This window comes from Idiotropiscis lumnitzeri, chromosome 5 (assembly GCF_059441095.1).
Source record: "Idiotropiscis lumnitzeri isolate Australia: NSW breed Sydney's pygmy pipehorse chromosome 5, RoL_Ilum_1.0, whole genome shotgun sequence".
Classification (NCBI taxonomy): Eukaryota; Metazoa; Chordata; class Actinopteri; order Syngnathiformes; family Syngnathidae; genus Idiotropiscis; species Idiotropiscis lumnitzeri.
In genome coordinates, this window is record NC_142395.1 from 20,701,375 (window position 1) to 20,722,151 (window position 20,777).

At 39.6% G+C, this 20,777-nt stretch overlaps 4 protein-coding genes and 1 pseudogene across 6 annotated transcripts; 2 read left to right on the forward strand and 3 right to left on the reverse strand.

Moving 5' to 3' along the window:
• Nucleotides 1-435: 435 nt before the first annotated feature.
• On the reverse strand, nt 436-3,416 carry LOC148337222 (uncharacterized). Its single transcript, XM_088295464.1, has 2 exons — nt 2,973-3,416; nt 436-2,340 (listed from the first exon to the last, which is right to left on the reverse strand). The coding sequence occupies exons 1-2, from the start codon at nt 3,097-3,099 to the stop codon at nt 635-637; spliced, it is 1,833 nt and encodes a 610-aa protein (XP_088151590.1). The 5' UTR covers nt 3,100-3,416; the 3' UTR covers nt 436-634.
• A 986-nt stretch (nt 3,417-4,402) lies between these two features.
• On the forward strand, nt 4,403-8,886 carry LOC148337223 (uncharacterized). 3 transcript variants are annotated; one of them, XM_088295471.1, is made up of 3 exons: nt 4,403-5,011; nt 5,281-5,478; nt 8,661-8,886. In XM_088295471.1, exons 1-3 carry the CDS (start codon nt 4,888-4,890, stop codon nt 8,684-8,686), a joined length of 348 nt encoding a protein of 115 aa, XP_088151597.1. In that variant the 5' UTR covers nt 4,403-4,887; the 3' UTR covers nt 8,687-8,886. The 3 variants fall into 3 exon arrangements, with proteins under 3 accessions (XP_088151597.1, XP_088151596.1, XP_088151595.1); XM_088295470.1 differs by lacking the exon at nt 8,661-8,886 and adding an exon at nt 7,035-8,425; XM_088295469.1 differs by lacking the exon at nt 8,661-8,886 and having other exon boundaries at nt 5,281-6,947.
• Nucleotides 7,842-13,908, reverse strand: LOC148337224 (uncharacterized). Its single transcript, XM_088297101.1, has 4 exons — nt 13,898-13,908; nt 12,495-12,552; nt 12,334-12,424; nt 7,842-11,686 (listed from the first exon to the last, which is right to left on the reverse strand). Exons 1-4 carry the CDS (start codon nt 13,906-13,908, stop codon nt 10,695-10,697), a joined length of 1,152 nt encoding a protein of 383 aa, XP_088153227.1. The 3' UTR covers nt 7,842-10,694.
• LOC148337225 (uncharacterized) lies at nt 8,684-10,493 on the forward strand (annotated as a pseudogene).
• Nucleotides 13,909-14,631: 723 nt separating the features above from the next.
• On the reverse strand, nt 14,632-20,497 carry LOC148337226 (uncharacterized). Its single transcript, XM_088297102.1, has 5 exons — nt 20,073-20,497; nt 19,543-19,704; nt 17,916-19,348; nt 16,980-17,175; nt 14,632-16,261 (listed from the first exon to the last, which is right to left on the reverse strand). Exons 1-5 carry the CDS (start codon nt 20,191-20,193, stop codon nt 15,102-15,104), a joined length of 3,072 nt encoding a protein of 1,023 aa, XP_088153228.1. The 5' UTR covers nt 20,194-20,497; the 3' UTR covers nt 14,632-15,101.
• Nucleotides 20,498-20,777: the final 280 nt, after the last annotated feature.

The window sequence follows — 20,777 nt, forward strand, 5'->3', positions numbered from 1 at the left end:
CACAATTTGCTATAAAGGAGCTGAACGGCAAAACGGTTTTAACAGGTCCAAGGATGACCATTGTTGTCACTATGCTTATATTTTCAGTGTCATCAGCAAATAATCTCGTTGCACACTTGAGTACAATGACAATAAAGAGATTTCTGATTCTGATTCAAATTGCAACAGAGATAGAGACTGAATGTGTTACAGCGACGCATGGATGTTGACATATAAATAACTATTGGGGGTTTTAAACAAATAAATGAATGTCCCAATAAGTGAATGGAGTAGAGGTAACAGAGATTTCGATCTATTGTGACGTGGGAAATTATACGATTTCTCCAAATTGGTGTGACAATTTGGGGTATTGTTCAAATGACATTACACGTACCACTTTGCTCCTGAAATAAAAACAACCAAAGACAAAATATTTTTTTATTTATTTTTCCAATGCAGAAATTCCACAACAGACAGTTTGAATAGAACACAGCTGTCAATGTATTGAAACCAATTGTGAAGCGCCACCAGAAAAAATGGTCACAAGTCCCCAAATTATTGAAAGAGTTCTTTCGAAAGTCAGAGATCTCTGTTGTAACAGCAACTAGACCAATGTGCTCATGTTGTCTTACAGTTGACTTCCAGTCCTGCAGATTTATTTCTTGGCAGCACACTTGTGTGTCTTCAGATTGTCCTTGCGAGAGAATTTTCTATCACACACACTACAACTGAACATTTTCTCACCAGTGTGTGTTGTCATATGTCTGTCCAAATGTGAACGGCATGTTAATCTCATACCACACACTAAGCACAAATACGGCCTGTCATCCGTGTGTGTTCTTTGGTGGCGGATGAACGAAGACCGCACACTAAAACTTTTCTTACACACTGAGCACGTAAAAGGTTTTTCACCAGCGTGTGCTTTTGTGTGTACCATAAAATATTTCTTTCCAGCGAACCTTTTCCCACACACTGGGCAGGTAAAAGGTTTCTCTCCAGTGTGTGTTCTTTGGTGTCGAACAAATGATGAACGGCCACTGAAACGTTTATTACAGACTGAACAACAAAAAGGTTTTTCCCCCGTGTGTGTTCTTGCATGTACCATGAAATAAGTCTTCAAAGCAAACCGTTTACCACACATGGAGCAGGTAAAAGGCTTGTCACCAGTGTGTGTTCTTTTGTGTCGGGAAAATGTGGAAAAAGCACTAAAACGTTTATTACAGACTGGGCAAGAAAAAGGTTTTTCACCAGAGTGTATTCTTGTGTGGACTACAAAATGTGCCTTTTCACCAAATCTTTTACCGCACACAGAGCAGGGAAAAGGTTTCTCACCAGTGTGTGTTCTTTTGTGTCGAACAAATGATGAACGACCACTAAAGCTTTTGTTGCAGACTGAACAAGAAAATGTTTTTTCTGCCGTGTGTGTTCTTTTATGTAGATTCAAAATGGACTTATGAGAGAATTTTTTACCACACACTTTACATGAAATCGTTTTTTTGCTTTTGTGTTTTCTCAGTTGGGTTTCTAAACGTGCATTTTGATTGGCTATCATACCAGACGGTGAGCAGTGTGGATTCAATGTGTTTTGTTCAGTGTGGTTTCTGGTGTGTCTGACCAAATTTCCCTTTTGAGAGAATTGCTTACCGCAAAGTGAGCAGACAAAAGGTTTCTCACCAGTGTGTGTTTTTTTGTGTCGGATATATGATGAACGACTACTAAAACTTCTCTCACACGTTGAACAAGAAAACGGTTTCTCACCAGTGTGTGTTCGTGTGTGTGTTGTCAAAACCGACTTACGAGAGAATTCTTTTCCACATACTGAGCAGGAAAATGAATTCTCACCTGTGTGTGTTCTCATGTGCTTTTTCAAATGTGAATTCTGACGGAATCTCATACCACACACTGAGCATTGTTTCTTCAGTGTGGTGGGTCGTGTGTGGGTTCTTGTGTGTCTTATCAAATTTCCCTTTTGAGAGAATTCCTTACCACAAACGGAGCATGAAAAGGGTTTCTCTGCTGTGTGCGTTCTCATGTGCATTTTCAAGGCGGAGTTGTTGCCAAAGCTTTTTTCACACTGAGAACATTTCCAGCGCTTGTTGCCAGCATGACCCATAGTGTAACCTTTGGAATGTTCGTCATCATCAGTGCCAGGAGATGTGTTGTCACTATCTACTTGGGATCCTCCACAGTGGTCTCCATTGCCTTCTTCATCTTCACTCTTCACAATGACGCGAATAAATGGAACTGTGGTGATATCCTCCTCCTCCTCTTCCTCTTTAATATGAGGGGACTCCTGTGCCTCCTGCTTAGCCCTGAAGTTACACTCAGGCTGCCCAGGATGAAGATCTTCCTTACTGACGTCTGCAAGACACACATATGGTATGTGGTTTGGTCAGTTACATTTGCGTCATTGTTTAACTGTGTGTTTCTGCCATCCAATTTGTCATATATATCTCTACTTAGAGTATAGTAAAGACATTTACAATCCAAAACTCATGAATTTGTCTCATGCAAAAACGATTATACCTAAAAAACAAAAGCAAAAAAACCCAAATCAATCAATTTCTATATCAGTGCAATATATTGTGGGATACATTTGATTTCCTCACGATAATGAGATGTCAAAAGTCTTGAAATTATGCACGCCATTGTACATCAGCATTTTATCAAATTGGTCTCAAAATATTTTGTTCAAGAAATTGTTTACTCCTCAAAGTTTCAACTTCCAGTTTTTCTATTGCATCTTGCTGGAATACACTACATCAGACTCAACACAGTTGTTGCGATGGACCATTCTATATTACTTGACCGTAATATAGACAAACAATCATGTTTAGTTTGTGTTGTTTTCGTCCCCTGAAGGGTTGTCCTGATTAATTTTCACCAGTAGAATGAAGGAATGAAAAACATAACAGGACTTTGGAGTAAAACTACACCTGTTAGACACATGGACAGAAAGGGACCCAACATAAGGGAGTAAGAAGTGATCAAACCTTCTCTTTGTAATCCATCCCGAGGCTTCTCGCAAACAGCGTCCAGTAGTTGACGTTTTTGCTCGTTCTCCTCTTTTCTTGAACAAAGCTCTTCCTCATACTCTTCTTTTACACTCTGTGCACACATTTTCAAACGATAATCACAACACTTTCTCTTGCTTCTTTGCAGAGCGATGTGTCGCTCACGCCGGCTTCTCTTTGTTTTTTCGCTGCCAGCAAGCTAAGCTAAGTTAGCTTGCGAAGTCTGAAATTGCACTAAAGCGAATCCATGCGAACACGAAGAAAAACATACACGAAAAAATCGTTTGCATAAAAGAAATGCGGGAAGAATTAAGAAAAAAATAGTACATAAACAAATATCACGGCCTAAACAATTATGCCGTTTCGCTAACTTTTCAGTCCCCTTCTCCTTCGTTGGTTTCTTTTACTTCTTCGTGAGTTAAATGGCGGTTGATCACGAGCATTCACTAACATTACCGCCACCTATCAGACTATTATGTGGCTCGGTAATAAGAAACGAGATAAAATCTAGGAATTCCTGTCTGTAAGGAAGTGTTTCTGAATTATTATTATTATTATCAGCCGCAGAAGACTGTTGAAAGTGGAAGCAGGTTCATTTTTTGCAGCAGTGGTCAGTCAGGGCCAGCTTTGCAAAACGCTACCATAAGCACGACCCTACAATGACAATTTAAACCGTAATATTCATTACATGATACAATTGTATTCATTCATTCTTATTTTTAGCTTTTGTCTTGGCTGCACTTCTTCCAGTTCAGTTCATATGTCTATGTTTTAGACTTTTTTTGTCCACTCAGATTTCAGCTTCTATGGATTGGCATCTCAATGTAATATGCAAAGGGCCTTCACAATCGGTAGTGATGGCCGATGCAACACACTTTGTTGTTTCTTTTGCCAATTTGATTTTAAATTTGCCCGAGATGGCTTGCTTGCTGGCCCACAATAACGTTGTCTAATTGTTTAGTCAGAGCAAGCCAAGTTCAACTACAAAAACACATCTAGCTAACCAAACATATTCATACATGTAATAATCGGCATTTCTGATCATCATGGCATATTTACATGCTTAGTGATTTTTGTATAGTTGGGTTTATGGTGGACTTAACTGGTGGCCAAATGCCCTGCCATAAAGCTAGTCAATAGACAAAACTTCATAAAGCAACAGACTATAATTCAACTCAACACATTTTTATTTGTAGGGTATTTTAAAGCAACTATAGCTTAAACAAGGGGTTGTAAATGCCTAAAAATTTAACATAAAACGTAAGACAATTGAACATAAGTTAAAAACAAAAAACAGGCGTATAATGTAAATGTATAGAGGACGATCATTACAAAACGAAAAAGGGCTTAGTAACCAAATAAAATTGCTAGCGATCGCAAGTAATTTGTCCAAATTGGTTGCCATACATTTTCCTCAGCATCTGGAGTTCCCTTTGGGTAACCAGATGGGTTTTGGCTGAATGTATTATTTGAGATCAGAATTTAACGCATTGAAACCTCGACTCAGGACATTATTATCACTACTTTACCGGACGGATACACCATTCAAAGGAACTCGTCTCGGTGCACGTTGAAGCTTCTCTCTCTAGCCTAGCTTGGTTAAGCTGAGCTGGCTGGCTGCGAAGTTGGAACAAAGTGGACGCTTCTTTTTACGACACACGGTCTGAAACCTCCACACAATACACTCCATTGCCACTTACCCCGACAAAAAACACTATTCCATCCTTGAATCTGGATGAATTCGTCTAGGTGCACTTTGAAGCCTCTCAAGTGAGGTTAGCTTAGCTCAATTTAGCTTGTTAGCCGCTGACAAAGAGACACTGGCGTGACCAGCACATACGGAGCTAAGCAGATATCAAGTGTTAGTGTAAAACGTTGGAGTTTTCGTTAGAAAATGTGTGCAACAAAGTCAGAAGTGTACGTGGAGAAACTTTCTGGAACAAAAGTTGAGAACAAGCGACAACGTCAACTAATGGGCGTCCTGTACATGCAACCTCGAGTTGTGTTACACAGAGCAGGTTTGTTCACCTTTTATGCTCACATATTTAGTAACTACTTTACAGCGGTGACAGAAAGTCACATGTGCATCTCATCATTCAATGTCAAAGCTGGTTTATGTGAAATGTCACATGACCAAACCAAGAAAACAACTTCCTTTGTATGCCATGATAACTGCCATGAGATTGGTTTGATGACTATATCGCTAAAAAGATATAGGACACAACATCAAACTCACGACATTATATTTGATTTTACCAAAAAATGTTTTTCTTCTTGTGACCTGCAGACATCACAAGAACACATCTTCATCCTAAGCATCGGGATCCAGATTCCTCTCATGTTAAAGAGAAAGATGTGAAGGCAGAAGGTCCAGAACTCCACTACTCTGAAGAGGAGGAGATCAATATCACTTTGCCATTCCCATGTGTCATTGTGAAGATTGAAGGTGATGGAGAGGAGGGTGATGGAGCTCCACAATCAGATGGTGACGACATAACATCACACTCTGCCGACTCTGACGATGATGAACACTTTAAATGTGATAAGACATGCCACAAACAAACTAACAAAAAAACAAGCAAGAAACGCTGGGAATGTTCTCAATGTGGGAATACATTTAGTTCAAAATGGGGTTTGAAAGTGCATGTGAGAATACACACTGGGGAGAAAGCTTTTGATTGCTCAGCTTGTGGTAAAAGATTTCCTGCACAGGCACACTTAGAAGCACACACAAGAACACACACTGGGGAGAAACCTTTTGCCTGCTTGGTTTGTGGACTAAAATTCTCTAAAAAGGGAAATTTAAAAAGGCACTCAAGAATACACACTGGAGAAAAGCCTTTTACCTGCTCAGTTTGTGGTAGAAGATTTGCTGCCCAGGAAACTTTGAGAAAACACGAAAAACTACATACTGGGGATAAAGCGTTTGATTGCTCAGTTTGTGGTAAAAAATTCCCTGCACAGTCACACTTGAAAGCCCACACAAGAACACATACTGAGGAAAAAGCTTTTATTTGCTCAGTTTGTGGCAAAACATTCTCCCAGAAGGGTAACTTAAAAAGTCACACAAGAATACATACAGGGGAGAAACCGTTTGTGTGCTCTGTTTGTGATAAAAGATTTGCTAATAAGGAACAATTGAGAAGACACACAAGAACACATAGTGGAGATAAACCTTTTGGCTGCTCCGTTTGTGGTAAAGGGTTTTCTACACAGGGATATTTAAGAGCACATACAAGAACACACACTGGAGAGAAACCTTTTGTTTGCTTAGTTTGTGGTAAAAATTTCACTTTTAGGTTATCTTTAATAGCACACACAAGAACACACACAGGGGAGAAACCCTTTTCCTGCTCAGTCTGTGGTAAAACATTCACTTTTAAGATATCTTTGTTAACACACACAAGAAAACATACTGGGGAGAAACCTTGTGTTTGTTCAGTTTGTGGTAAAAGATTTTTTACAAAGAGAAATTTAATTAGCCACATGAGAACACACACTGGGGATAAACCTTTTCCCTGCACAGTTTGTGGTAAAGGACTCTCTACGCAGGGAAATTTGAGAGCACACACAAGAACCCACACTGGAGAGAAACCTTTTTTCTGCTCTGTTTGTGGTAAAAGATTCATTCAGAAGGGAAATTTGGAAGCACACGCAAGAACACACACTGGAGAGAAACCTTTCGCCTGTCCAAGCTGTGGTCAAGCGTTCTCTCAGAAGGGATACTTAAGCAAACACATGAGAACGCATACTGGAGAGAAACCTTTTGCCTGCTCAGTTTGTGGTAAAAGATTCTCTTGGAAGAATCAGGTTAAGAAACACAAGTGTGCTGGTAAGAATAGCAGCAAGCAATCAATGAAGCGTTAAATCGACTAAATACTTGAGTACTCTTTTTGGTAACACAAATGTGTTGACAGCATGTGATCCTGATTAAAATACAAGTCTACGTGATAATGTTCAGTGTCTTTCTGTCTTTTATTTCCATGTTTGTTTAAGCATTGCATGATACTTGAGTTTTCAACATGTATCACATGTTTACAGATCGTGCAGGAGCCGCAAATAACAAACATAATGGCGCCAGAGCACCCATCTACTGGAAGACCGCGCCCAAGTGTTTACTTTTATACTATTGTGAAGTTTTAATATATTTTAAGCCCTTATAACCTGCGCTCTCGAACACGATGTGCACTTCTACTTCTTGTTAACTTCAATGAGGACCGTAGGGTGTCGTGTGGGGATTGCGCCGAATAAATATATTAATTTCCGTCTTGTCTTTGCTTGTGAACTAAAATGACCATGGATTTTATTTAGCCCAGTTATTGTTTTAACTACATTTTCATCTCGTCTTTATTCGTCCACAAAACATGCCTACTGATTTAGTCTATTGTTTATTTGAAGTGACTTTTATTTTGACATGATACATCAGATTTGGATGGGACCTCATTTGGTGGACAGCTGGAATGATCTAGTGTCCTTTTGGACTGGTCTGGTGTTGCAATGTCAATGAGGTGAATTTGTATAATTTAAAAAAAGAATACTTGCAGACAGATGTATATTTCAAATACACTTTATTTTTCAATGTATCTCAAGATTAAAATTAAACACTTTACATTCTCTCAGAAGTGGACTGTCTGTGTTATGTCAGAGCTCACTTCATAGGATTATTTCTAACCCGAAGCATTGACGTCCAGTTAAGCGTAAAGCGACGCTTTTAATCGCTTGGATGAGGTCTTGAGGATGAAACATCTATCAAATCTTGATAAAAGATCGCAGAAATGAAAGACAATGCAAACTTCCTGGATAATTTTTTTTATACAAAACGAAGCTTACCAATAATGTATACATACAATGCAGTCAATAAACAACTCCAACTGAGCAAGTGAAAGGCTTCCCTCTAGTGTGTGTTCTTGTGTGTGTTTCTAAATGTCCCTTCTGAGTGAATCTTTTATTACACACTGAAACCAACATTTCAGACCTTTTTTATCTGAAAGAGTTGTGGGGTGATTCTGGACTTCGGAGTATGTCAACTCTCTGTCTTCCCACAATAATGACTGATTCGCCACACGATAGATCAATTGTTTTTATTATCCACCTTTTATTTTAAACGTTATTTGATCATTTCTCTTTAATTATCGTCTCTGTTGTTACGCTCATCTTGCTCGCCAGATGTCTGAGCTACTTCATGCTTTTCATTTTCAGTTAATGCTGCAACGTCATCTGCTGTAGTTGCATATGAACACACTTTCCACTAACTTGGATAAGCTCAGACAGGACATATTTCTTAACAATCATCAGAATATTATTTATATCTGAGTATACTCTAGTCTCACTGATTACATCTGGCATAGCTTTTGCAGAATGCATTTAACGATTACTTTTATAATATGCAGCTCATTTCACTTTACTCTGCTAAGACTTGCTCCTGGGTCTGCCCTTTTCCCACACTATTCTGGAGTGAAAATCCTACATTAATTTACAAGAGAAAGCATAACGCAACTATTTATTTCGAAATACTGAACATTTCTGATGTTATTCTTCTTAATTACTAAACTGCTCATGCATTTGAAAGCAGCATAAACAAAAAACTATGCATATGCAAAAATACATTCAGTCACAGCATGATATTGAATTTACCAAATAATGTGTTTGTCTTCTTGTGTTCTACAGACATGAGAGAAAAATACATGTCCTGAGCCACACGTGACAAATTCCCCTTACATTAAAGAGGAAGAAGAGTCACATGAACCTTCCTACATTAAGGAGGAAGAGGAGGAGGCTGATATCACCAAGTTGCAATTCCCTTTTGTCATTGTGAAGATTGAAGGTGATGAGGAAGGGGGTGGTGGAGACCACTGTGGAACATCACAAGCGGACAGGCTTTTACCTCCACTATCAGATGACAACATAACAACACACTCTCCTGACACCGATAATGAGGATGGATATGGGGATGTGGCAGAAGAGGAGGAGGAGCACTCTGAAGGTGATATGACGTGTCATACGGACAACATGCACTGGAAATGCTCGCAGCGTGGGAAAACCTTTGATGCCAAGTACACATTGAAAGTACACTTGAGAATACACAATGATACAAAACCTTTTGCTTGCTCAGTTTGTGGTAAAAGATTCTCTGCGGTGATATGTTTAAGAAGACATGATGAAACACACACTGGGGAGAAACTTTTTGCCTGTTTAGTTTGTGGTAAAAAATTCACTCAGAAGGGACATTTAGAAACACACACAAGAACACACACAGGGGAGAAACCTTTTGTCTGCTCGGTTTGTGGGAAAAGATACACTCAGAAGGGACACTTGGAAGTACACGCAAGAACACACACTGGGGAAAAACCTTTTGCTTGCTCAGTTTGTGGTAAAGTTTTCTCTGAAAGGGGAAGCTTAAGAGCACATTCAAGAACACATACCGGGGAGAAACCTTTTGCCTGTTCAGTTTGTGGTAAAAGATTCTCTCGAAAGACAAATTTAACGACGCACACAAGAACACACACTGGGGAAAAACGCTTTGCCTGCACAGACTGTGGTAAGACATTTACTAAAAAGAGACATTTCAAATAACACACAAGAACACACACTGGTGAGAAACCTTATGTCTGTTCAGTTTGTGGTAAAAGATTCACTCAGAAAGGGCATTTAACAAAGCATGCAAGAACGCACACTGGGGAAAAACCCTTTGTCTGCTCAGTTTGTGGTAAAGGTTTCACCCAAAAGGGACATTTAGAAACACATGTAAAAATACACACTGGAGAGAAACCTTTTACTTGCTCAGTTTGCGGTAAAAGATTTACTACAAAGACAGACTTAGTAAAACACACAAGAACACACACTGGGGAAAAGATTTTTGCCCGTTCAGTTTGTGATAAGCGATTCTCTTGTCAGCATCATGTTAAGACACAAATGCGCTGGTGAGAATAGCAGCAATCAATGAAGCTTCAAATTTACTCATTTTGGCAAAATGCAAAAGTGTATGCTGTATGTGATCCTTAATAAAACCCAAAGAAAGTTTTTAAATAATGTTAGTTTTCATTATCTTTCTATCGTCCATTTCCATGTAGTTTGTCGTAGCATTACACGGTACTTGAGTTGTTACTTGACACACAGCCGACATATACATGAATAGTCTTGGCGATTTATTTCTAAACCTTTTATGGCTTTTTAAAACAAGAATTGCGGTCACAGAAAACAGCGACTAAAATGCAGGTAAATACTTGTGCAAACTGCATTCTAGTGTGTGTTTCTCTGTCAGTAGAACGGTATACAGTATTCAGTTTATCGATCCTGCAGAACCGGGGCATAGCCAGAAATGTTTAAGCCCCTGTCCCTGGACTATGTTCTCAGTCTCTTCTTCTTCTGGTCTCCATAAAAAACAAGAAGTGTTGCAGCTTTGGAAAGTCTCTGGAAAGGCAAATAAAAAACAGAAACCAAAGAAAGCGTGCTCGAGACGAGTGCTGTTGCATGTTTTTACATTTTTTTTTTCAGTTTGCTTGCTTTACCTCCTGGCTTCTTTCTGCAATCAACACACAACCACACAAGTCAATCACATGTCAATTGTGTCTTATTGCGCACTGCAAACAACTAACCATTGTGCCATCATCCATATTCCTACAGCAACACAATTTTTCCTTCTTATCATCTGATATGGCAAAACTGGATACTGCACCTCTTACGCCACTTCGAGCATAAAATTTACCTAGCAACTCTGTATGTACAGAGCGACTGAATCCGGGTTTTCCTTGGCTTTTTGGTGATTGATCCAGGGTTAAACCCACAACTGTGCATATGTCGCCACAAGACCTTCCTTGCGAAAAGCCCTTGACAGTAGCCACAGTGCATAAAATCGCTACCTTGCGCTTCTTTAGGTGGTTGCTTATATGGCACCAGTTCACCCTTGCCCGACTCCATAACAGCAGTATTGTATGCAAAATTGCCCCGGTTGCGAATGTAATCCAGCTGCTTTTTTCTCTCCTTCGACCGCTTTGGAAAGCTTAGGGCTTTAGCCACGTCACTCTTATCTTGATGTGCACGTTCGAGGTGTCTAGCCATCTTTCCATAAGGCTTGGAACAATACAAGCAATAATGTCTCTTGTTGTACATTCTTTTTTGTCTTCTTTTTTGGCATGCACGTACAAATACTAAGTCGCTTATTATATTACCTGAGTTTGGCTCATTCTGGGTTGTAGTTGAGGGAGGACCTCGAGAGCATTTCCACAGCTTGTTTTCATTGTGACATGTCAAAGCATCTTTAGAACGTTCGTCACCTGTGTCAGCGTCTGAAGAGTGTGACGTTATGTCTTCCCTCTCTGATGATGGAGCTTGTGGTGTGTGTGCTTGGGATTGTCCACAATGTTCTCCATTACTTTCGGCTGTTGTGTGTTCACTTGAGCTTCTGCTTGGAGGTTCCGCCTTTCTGTTCTCCTCACTTTCACCTTTACCATCATCTTCACTCTTCAGAAACTCACCAGGCAATGGGAAATTGGTGACATCATACTGCTCCTCTTCCTTTTTAATGTGACAGGGCTTTGGCTCATCTTCCACTTTAAAGTCAGGGGGCTGTGGCTCTTCTTTCACTTTTATGTGGGGTGGGTCTGGCTTTTCTTCCGCTTTGATGTTGGAGGGGTCTTGCGCCTTTATGTAAGTGAGCTTTGGCTGCTCAGGATGAAGATATTCTTGACTGACATCTGCAGAAAACAAGAAGACAAACACGCATGGTTTGGTAGGTTTGTGCGCAGGCATACTGAAAATAGTAATCTGCGCACCACATTCGATTGCCTCATTGCGCATTTGAGTTCCAAGCGTATTGTAGCTAAGCGTCTTGTGATTGCAGCCACAATTGCTTCCTAGGGTTGGCTGGACACACTTGCCTATTGGTCCCTTTTTTTTATACATTTGGCCCACTTTAGCGAGTTGTATTGTCATATTTTTTTTAATAAATACTGATCACAATCTTATAAGCACATTCAGTTGTAGTTTTGATTTGTGATCAAATACAGTGTGGATATGAATATAGATCGATGTTGGGGGCGAATGGTAAGCCAATTTAGATTGATACACTAATAAGGGTACAAATATACATGTCATTAAATTTTCGTTTATTTAAGTGGGCTAGTTTATAAGGCATAAAAATCCTGGGCTGAAAATGAACTCCACTCGACCCTCTGCAAGCAACTTGTGGGTTTACAACTAAACAAATACCGATCACGTGGTCGAAAGCTTGGTTCCGAATGACATGATCTAATATTCACAGTCAGACAATAAACACACTTAAAAACTAATGTAATAACAGCAGGCAGTTTAATAAATAGTTACAAGTAAAAAGTGAACAAACCTCCTCTGTTTAACACAACCCGAAGCTTCTTGGAACAAGTGTCCAGTAGTCGACGTTGTCGCTTCTTCTCCTCGATTGCTCCAGAATGTTCCTGTTGCCCCGCGAACTGTACTGTCACTCTTGCACACATTTTCATTCACAAAATAACACTTCAAATTCACCCTTGATTTCTGCTTATTGTATTGTGTGTTGCGAACAAACGTGCCTCTTCGTTCGCGGCTAGCAAACTATGCTAAGCTACACTAAACTCACTCGAGAAACTTCGACGTGCATCGAGACGGACACGAGGACTTGCTAATATTTTACTCCATCAAAGCAGTGATGGGTCGTTCTGCGTCAAGGCTTTAGTAGGTTTATCACTAAAGTACTTAGAATTCTGAAAGATAGTGTGGCACGGTTAGTTAAGCGAACCGTACACAGAGCTACTTTTTGTACGGCAACTGCATGTGGACAAACAACAGGGCAGGGGCATATAAAGTAAAACTACGACGAAACATTTACTACTGATACGTCATCAATAAGATACTAACAGCTACAGTTGTAACAAAGCGCTTTACAGAAAATTCAGTGTGTTGTTTAAATTAAATAATTTTGACTTGCTTTGATCGCAATGCCTTTCAATTCTGACTTTGTATTTGTCTCTTCTTAAGCAACGACTGCGTGGGTTCCATTTTTTTATTTTAGGAAATATTTGGAAAAACTTTCATAGTGAACATCATGCCGTTTATGATGTTTGGTTCCATATTGGTTTTAATCTTTTTTTTTATTTTCAATGAACACGTGGAAGTCTTGACTTATTTATTCTTTCAGATGATAGAAAATTGCATATATTTTGCCTGTGAGTAGAGCTGGCAATGCAGTCTCTCAACAATAATTTTTTAGAAAACCATCTGGAGTTTCTGGCGCACTACTTTGGCATTGAGAGCGAGTGTCTGTTACAGTATACATGTACCAGAATACTCACCGAGAGAGATATATTTACTTGAAAGACAGGGTAAATGTTGACAAAACGGAGACAGTGACGTCATCGTCCATCGTGTGGCCACTGCGCATGAATCCTTCCATCCATCGTCTATACCGCCTCTCCTCATTATCTCCGCTATCTTCGGGCAGTAGGCGGGGGACTATGTGCAGATATTTGTGCCACTAGAAACTGAATATGTGAATTGAAAACTGAATATTTGAATTGAAAACTGAATTATTGAATTACAAACTGAATTATTGTATAACAACAATTGTATATTTATTGTTTAATTTCAATCAGAATTTCCCATTTACAATTCATGTAATTCAATAATTCAGTTTAAAATTCAAATATTCAGTTTCTAGTGGCACTAATACTGGTTGCCAGCCAATCGCAGGGTACACAGAGACCAACAACCATCCGTGCTCACACTCATACCTAGGGGTCATTTAGAGTGTTGGGCCTGCCATGCGTGTTTTTGGAATGTAGGAGGAAACCGGAGTACCCGGAGGAAACCCACGTCGGTACGGGGAGAGAATGCGAGCTCTACACAGGATGGCCGGAGCGGTGATTGAACCCACTACCGACGCTGTATCTCACTGAGAGGCCATCGTGCTAACCAGTCGACCACCGTGCTGCCCCACTACGTATGCATTCTGCTGTAAAGTACTGCTTTTGTAACCGAGTCTGAACAGTGGTGTTGTACTGCCATCTATTGACCAAAATTAGTACTTTCTATTTTACAAAATGAAAAAAGAATGCAGTATAAAGCAGAGTTTAGCATTGGAAATAAAATACCAGGACTCCCAAAACTCTTGACTGAATAAAGTCCTAAAATTTGTCAAATTAAAAGCAACGGCCAAATAATACTACTATAATGGAAAATATACGGGGAGAAAGAATGTTATATTTACAATGCTGCACACCAAGCAGGAGCCAGATTTCTCTCTAGTTTGTTCTTGTGTGTTTCCCTAAATGTGCTCTTTGACCACAAACTGAGCAGGCAAAATGTTTTTCTCCAATGTGTGTCCTTGTGTGCCGCTTTAAATCAATTTTCATCGTTGAATTCAACGGTTTTAATATTTTGAATGAATGTGAACAGGTGGAAACATAGATCAATTACATCTACTGCCATTTAGTGCCTGTCACAATCTGTCACTGGCATAGATGAACAAAATATGTCATTTATAGTAAATAATTATAGTTATGTGTTAGTTAAATTTGAAAATCGTTTGGTTAAAAAGACCTGAACATAGACAATGCTCTATCTATTTATCTATCCAACAACTTTCTCCAAGGAATCAGTTTTTTTTTTTTTTGGTATATATTTTTAAGACAATTTATTTGAAGCTTCATTTCCAGCTACACGTCTCACCAAAACGCTTGTTACAGCCTCAAACTCCAAGATGAAGATCTTCCAATGGGAAAAAAAGTCCTACATACAGTTTACAAAATACAGAATCATAATACTGGACAATTATTACAGGTTAGCCAAAAAAACAAACAAACAAAAAAATAACATGCCGCTCTTGTTAAAGTGTCTCTTCTGAGCTAATCTTTTACATACACATAAAGTATACTGCATCATCTTCTATTTGTCTTGGCACCAAAAGTTTTGGCCCATTGAGAACACTCCTTGTCTTTCTTGTCAGTGTGACATATCTCCTTTGGAGTCTTCATCATCATCTTGAATTTTCAGAATGACACCAGTCTATGGCAACTCTGTGATATCACCTCCTCCTCTTCTTTAACTCTGCTTTTTGTCTCCTCTTCTTCTTTAATGTACAGAGGACCCCGTAACCGCTTACTCCCCAGTGTGTGTTCTGATGTGCATTCCCAATTGTACCTTCTGAATGAACCTTTTGCCACAAATTAAACAGGAAAAAGGTTTCTCTCCAGTGTGTGTTCTTGTATGCCTAACCAAACGTCCCTTTACAGAGAATCTTTTACCACAAACTGAGCAAGGAAATGGTTTCTCTCCACTGTGTGTTCTTGCGTGTCTCGTCAAACATCCCTTCTCGGCGAATCTTTTACCACATACTGGGCAGGCAAAGGCTTTTTCTCCAGTGTGAGTTCTTGTGTGCGTTCTTAAATTTCCGTTTCTGGAGAATCTTTTACCACAAACTGAACAGACAAAAGGTTTCTCCTCAGTGTGAGTTCTTGTGTGCGTTCTTAAATGTGTCTTTAATAAGAATCTTTTACCACAAACTGAGCAAGCAAAAGGTTTCTCGCCAGTGTGTATTCTTGTGTGCCTTATTAAACTTCCATTTATATAGAAACTTTTGCCACAAACTGAGCAGACAAAAGGTTTCTCCCCAGTGTGTGTCCTCGTGTGTGTTTTTAACTGTCCCAGTCTGGGGAAACCTTTCCCACAAACTGAGCAGGTATAAGGTTTCTCTCCAGTGTGTGTTCTAATGTGTGTTCTTAAATATCCCTTCACTGAGAAGCTTTTACCACATATTGAGCAGGCAAACGGTTTTTCACCAGTGTGTGTTCTCATGTGTACTTTCAAATTATACTTAGCCTCGAAAGCTTTCCCACACTGAGAGCATTTCCAGCATTTCTTGTGAGTGTGACATGTCCCATCACCTTTCAAGTTTTCATCATCGTCAGTGTCAGGTGAGTGGGATGTAATGTCATCACTATCTGATAGTGGAGCTAAGGGGTTACTTTCATGTGATCCTCCACAGTGGTCTCCATTAAGTTCCATTGTCATTTGTTGACTTGAGTTGCAGCTTGGAGGCTCTACCCATCTTTTCTTTTTACTTTGATGGGGAAGGAACTGTGACTTCTGACCTTGCTCTTCATCATCACTCTTCACAATGACAACAGTCAATGGCAACTTAGTGATATCGGCCTCCAGCTCTTCATCCTTAATATTATGGGTTTTTGGTTCCATGTCCTCTTCAGTGTGAATGGTTTCTGGCTCCTGTTGCTCATGATAAAGATATTCATCGCTGATGTCTGCACAAAAAGATAAACACACATGCTTGGTAAAGTCAAGTTCTATAATAACTCCCCCTCTCCCAGCTCCCCAAAAAGATAATTTTGAATTTAAATGTGATATTTATCTGCTTAATTATAATGCATTGCATTGCTGAAGTATTAGATCTGGGCTTGGTATTGGCAGATACTCAAAATTATGTGACTTGACCCAAGACATCCCCAACAATTAGTGTTTTTGTTTTTAAAACTGCAGCCTCTCCCTTGACGTTAGAAGCCAGTTAAATTTTCACCGGCCGGACAAAGAATCCATACTATGTGGTACCCACGCAAAAAAGCAGTGTTACGTTTTGTTGTACCATTGTAGTGCCGTTAGCACTCAACTTCGGGATAAGGTTGCTCTTAGTTCCAAGGTCAGACTTTCAGTGTAAATTGAAAAACCATAAAACATGACTGTCACTCCGCAAGTAGGGTTTTAAGGTAGAACAGGTCCAAATTTTAAAACTAGGAAAGGTGGGGACATTTGAAAAAATACTACGACATAAACACTTGGCTGCAGTATGAGGTTTGTACCAGTAGGTGGTCGATGACGGAACTCGACTGGAAAATGGATGACACTATGAACAATTTGACTTGAAAGTTTCCGGATGTTCCACTTCACAACGTTTTTTCAAGAAACAAATGAATAAGTATAGGAAAAGAAAGCTGAGACTAAACATGTAGTAAAACGTGTCCAAACCTGCTCTGTGTAACACAGCTCGAGGCTGCTTAAAACCAGCGTCCAGTCGTTGACGTTGTCGCTCCTTCTTCTCTTTAGTTCGACAAAATTCACCTTCGATTTCCTTTTTCAAACTTTTTGCACACATTGTTGCACGATAATCACAACACTTTGATAAAGCGGTATGTCGATAACAAACGCGGATCTTTGTGAGCAGCTAGCAAGCTAAGCTAAGTTATCTCGAACAACTTCGACGTGCACCGAGATGAATTTAGGTCCTCACAAAGATTTAATATGTAATGTTTTACTGCAATAAATTCGTAGCATGTCAAGGCTTCTGTAAGTTCAGTACTAAATCGGGAAGAATTCTTCAGGAGCACGTCTGTTTTGGCTATGCTAACCAAAAGTTAAGATGCTGCTCAGCTGCAGCCGACGTAGTACGGTAACCCAACGTGGACAAATTACGTGTAACCGCTCAATCGTTTTGTATTACACGAAGGCTGGGTCCTTAACTCACACTGATGTACTAATTTTTAATTTTTTTTTTATACAGTAAGAGTTTCACCATCAATCCATAATATAGCAAAATTACTTCAGAGAGAACCGAGATAAAAACAATAAACACATTTCTTGCTGGGAAAATAATACAATTTAATCTGAGTATTAAAAAAAACAATACAATTATTCCTCGCAAACAGACACCAGAGAAAACACCTGAAACAAAAAGGCCATTAACTGCTGCTTCATAAAAAAAATAAATAAAAAAAAAGCACATGGCTTCCCAACATGTATGAGACATGTAGCCGGTCGTTTGGAAGATGAGAGCAAGGTGGTTCCCTCTCTTCACAGGTGTACTTTTAAGCGGGTTGAGCCTCTGATACAACCGATTAAGCCGAGCTACAACCAATGAGAATTACCTGCACAAACCTTGGAGCAGACACTGGCTGCTCATTTATGTTGGATGGGTTTACACTGCTGCTGCTCAAGGCAAAGATCGTCCGGTCCTGAACTAAAGTTGCACAATGAACCAGTATAAGGTTTATCTTCAGTATGTGTTTTTGTATGCTTTTTTAAATATCTCTCTATTGAGAATTTTTTCCCACATACTGAACAGGGAAAAGGTTTCTCTCCTGTGTGTGTTCTAATGTGTCTGTTCAAACATCCCTTCGTAGAAACTCTTTTACCACAAACCAAACATGCAAAAGCTTTCTCCCCAGTGTGAGTTCTTGCGTGTGCTCTTAAATTTTCCGTTCTAGAGAATCTTTTGCCACAAACTGAGCAGACAAAAGGTTTCTCTTCTGTGTGAATCATTGTGTGGGATTTTAAGTGTGCCTTTACATAGAATTTTTTACCACAAACGGAACAGGCAAAACGTTTCTCCCCAGTGTGTGTTCTTGTATGTCTTTTAAAATTTTCCTGTGTAGAGAATCTTTGATCACAAACTGAGCAAGCAAAAGGTTTTTCCCCAGTATGTGTTCTTGTGTGTCTATTTAAATTTCCCTGTGTATAGAATTTTTGCCCACAAACTGAGCAAGAAAAAGGCTTCTCCCCAGTGTGTATTCTTGTGTGTTTTATTAAACTCGACTTCGCAGTGAATCCTTGACCACAAACTGAGCAGGTAAAAGGTTTCTGCCCAGTGTGCGATCTTGAGTGTCTTTTCAAATTTCCTCGTGTAGGAAATCTTTTACCGCAAACTGCGCAGAGGAAAGATTGTTCCCCTGTGTGTATCTTTGCATGCGTTTTTGATTCCGTCTTCGTAGGGAATCTTTTACCACATACCGAACAGGCAAAAGGTTTTTCCCCTGTGTGTGTTGTTGTGTGCCTCCCCAATTGTTCCTTGAAAGCAAATGTTTTACCACAAACTAAACAGGAAAAAGGTTTTTCCCCAGTGTGCAACCTCATATGTCCTTTCAAGCCCCACTTTGAACCCAAAGTTTTCCCACAGTGAGAACATTTCCAGTGTTGTTTGTCACCATGACATGCCATTTCACCTTTCGAGTGTTCATCATCACCATCATCAGTGTAAAAAGAATGTGCTGTTAAGTCGTCACTGTCTGATAGTGGAGCTAAGAGGCTGCTTGCTTGGGATCCTCCAAAGTGGTCTCCATCACCTTCTGTTATGTGCTGATTTGAGCTGCAGTTTGGAGCTTCATGCCCTCGTTTCTCACCCCCTTGTCCTTTATCTTTGTCTTCATTCTCCAAAGGGAAATCAGCCGATGGCAACTCTGTGATATGAGTGACCTCCACTTCCTCTTTAATGTACAGAGTCTCTAGTACATCCTCCGCTTTACTGTGTTGGGGCTCTGGCTCCTTTTCCTCTCTCATTGAGGGCGTGTCCTCTTTAATGTGAGATGACCTTGGCTCCTGATGCTCAGGAGGAAGATACTTTTCTGCAGGACAGAGAAAAACACACACTTTTGATTCGGTTAAGTCTCGTGCTGCTATGTTGCAGACGTAAGGATGAACTATACCTAGAACACTGTCCCTACAGTGAAACATGGACTATTTTTAAGTGACCTTCCATAAACCCCAAAGTTGATGCCCTGATAATTGTCTTGATCAGGATGAATCACTAACCACTGACCTTCATTATATTCACTCTTCACAATGACATCGGTCAATGAAAACTTTGTGATATCCGCCTCCTCCTCTTCCTCTTTGATGTGCGAGGTCTCTGGCTTCTCTTCCTGCTTGATGTGGGGCGTCTTTGGCTCCTGCTGCTCGCACGCAAGATCTTGATTGACATCTGCAGGACACAAGAAAAACAAACCCACGTAGTCAGGTCAAGATTTGTGATTTTTTTTAATATCCTTGTATATATATGTTTTTGCTTATAACATTTTAGCATTGTCGATTTGAAGCGTAATTATTAAGTCCAAGAATTGCATTTACTTTCCTCTCAAAGGCTCTCGAGAAATTCAGGTACTTGAAGCACACATTTGGCAAATTTGGGGATGCCAAACATTGGTCAGTGGACCGCAAGCAAAAAGTAAAACCTTTACATATGGTAAATGTGTTATACGTGTAAATCAAAAGTAAATAACATTATTCACGTAACTGTATCTGTCTTATCAAAGTTCTTACTAAACGAATGAGAGTGAGAAGTAAACAAACCTCCTCTGTGTAACGCAACTCGAGGCTCCTTAAAAACAGCTTCTAGTAGTTGACGTTGTCTCCCATTGTCCTCTTTTGGTCCACATCCCTCCACGTTCTCCGATGTCCTTCGTTTCGACATTTTCACACGACAATCACAGCACTTAACACTCACTCTTGATCTCTGCTTAGCGATTTGTTGCTCACAAACGCGTGTCTTTGTTGGCGACTAGCAAGCTCAACTATGCGAGCTCGTGAGACTTCAACCTGCACCGAGGCAAATTTATCAGCGCACGAGGATTTCATGTTTTACGCTAATACAATAATGACTAAACGTACTCAGCCGACGATTCAGTCCCTTGAGTGCTATTTCAAGAAGTTTAATGAAGCGGTTTTGATCAAACAAAAACAAAACACGGCTTGTGGGAATGTATTTTATGCAAAAATTGTACGGTAAGCCCACTTGGACAAACTACTCGATATGCGACTTTAAATAAATACTGACAGTATGTAGCACAGATAATTGTTAACAAAAATAATCGTAATATATATTACGCAGCAAAATTTTTTTTACAAAAAAAATTGTGAATTATGAAGCATAATATAATATATGTATACAACGGTGAAAGTTATGTCCTCGGTGAAATGACATTTAGGGTTCTGACACTTGTCTCAGGGCGTGAGCTGTAATGAATCTAAAAAGGTGAATCACAAAGATAAATATAG

Bases quoted from the DNA above. Each gene is read 5' to 3' on its own strand.
- LOC148337222 (XM_088295464.1), bottom strand. From the start codon at position 3,099: ATGTGTGCACAGAGTGTAAAAGAAGAGTATGAGGAAGAGCTTTGTTCA. The intron at 2,341-2,972 runs GTTTGATCACTT...TGTGTCTTGCAG, and splicing joins GGATGGATTACAAAGAGAAG to ACGTCAGTAAGGAAGATCTT.
- LOC148337226 (XM_088297102.1), bottom strand. From the start codon at position 20,193: ATGTCGAAACGAAGGACATCGGAGAACGTGGAGGGATGTGGACCAAAA. The intron at 17,176-17,915 runs CATAAATGAGCA...TTAGCTTGCTAG, and splicing joins AGCAGTGTAAACCCATCCAA to CTGCTCACAAAGATCCGCGT. The intron at 16,262-16,979 runs GTTTGGACACGT...CTTTTTGTGCAG, and splicing joins AGCTGTGTTACACAGAGCAG to ACATCAGCGATGAATATCTT.
- LOC148337224 (XM_088297101.1), bottom strand. The intron at 12,425-12,494 runs GTGAATTTGAAG...GCGGGGCAACAG, and splicing joins ACAATAAGCAGAAATCAAGG to GAACATTCTGGAGCAATCGA. The intron at 11,687-12,333 runs GTTTGTTCACTT...TGTTTTCTGCAG, and splicing joins GGTTGTGTTAAACAGAGGAG to ATGTCAGTCAAGAATATCTT.
- LOC148337223 (XM_088295469.1), top strand. From the start codon at position 4,888: ATGTGTGCAACAAAGTCAGAAGTGTACGTGGAGAAACTTTCTGGAACA. The intron at 5,012-5,280 runs GTTTGTTCACCT...TGTGACCTGCAG, and splicing joins AGTTGTGTTACACAGAGCAG to ACATCACAAGAACACATCTT.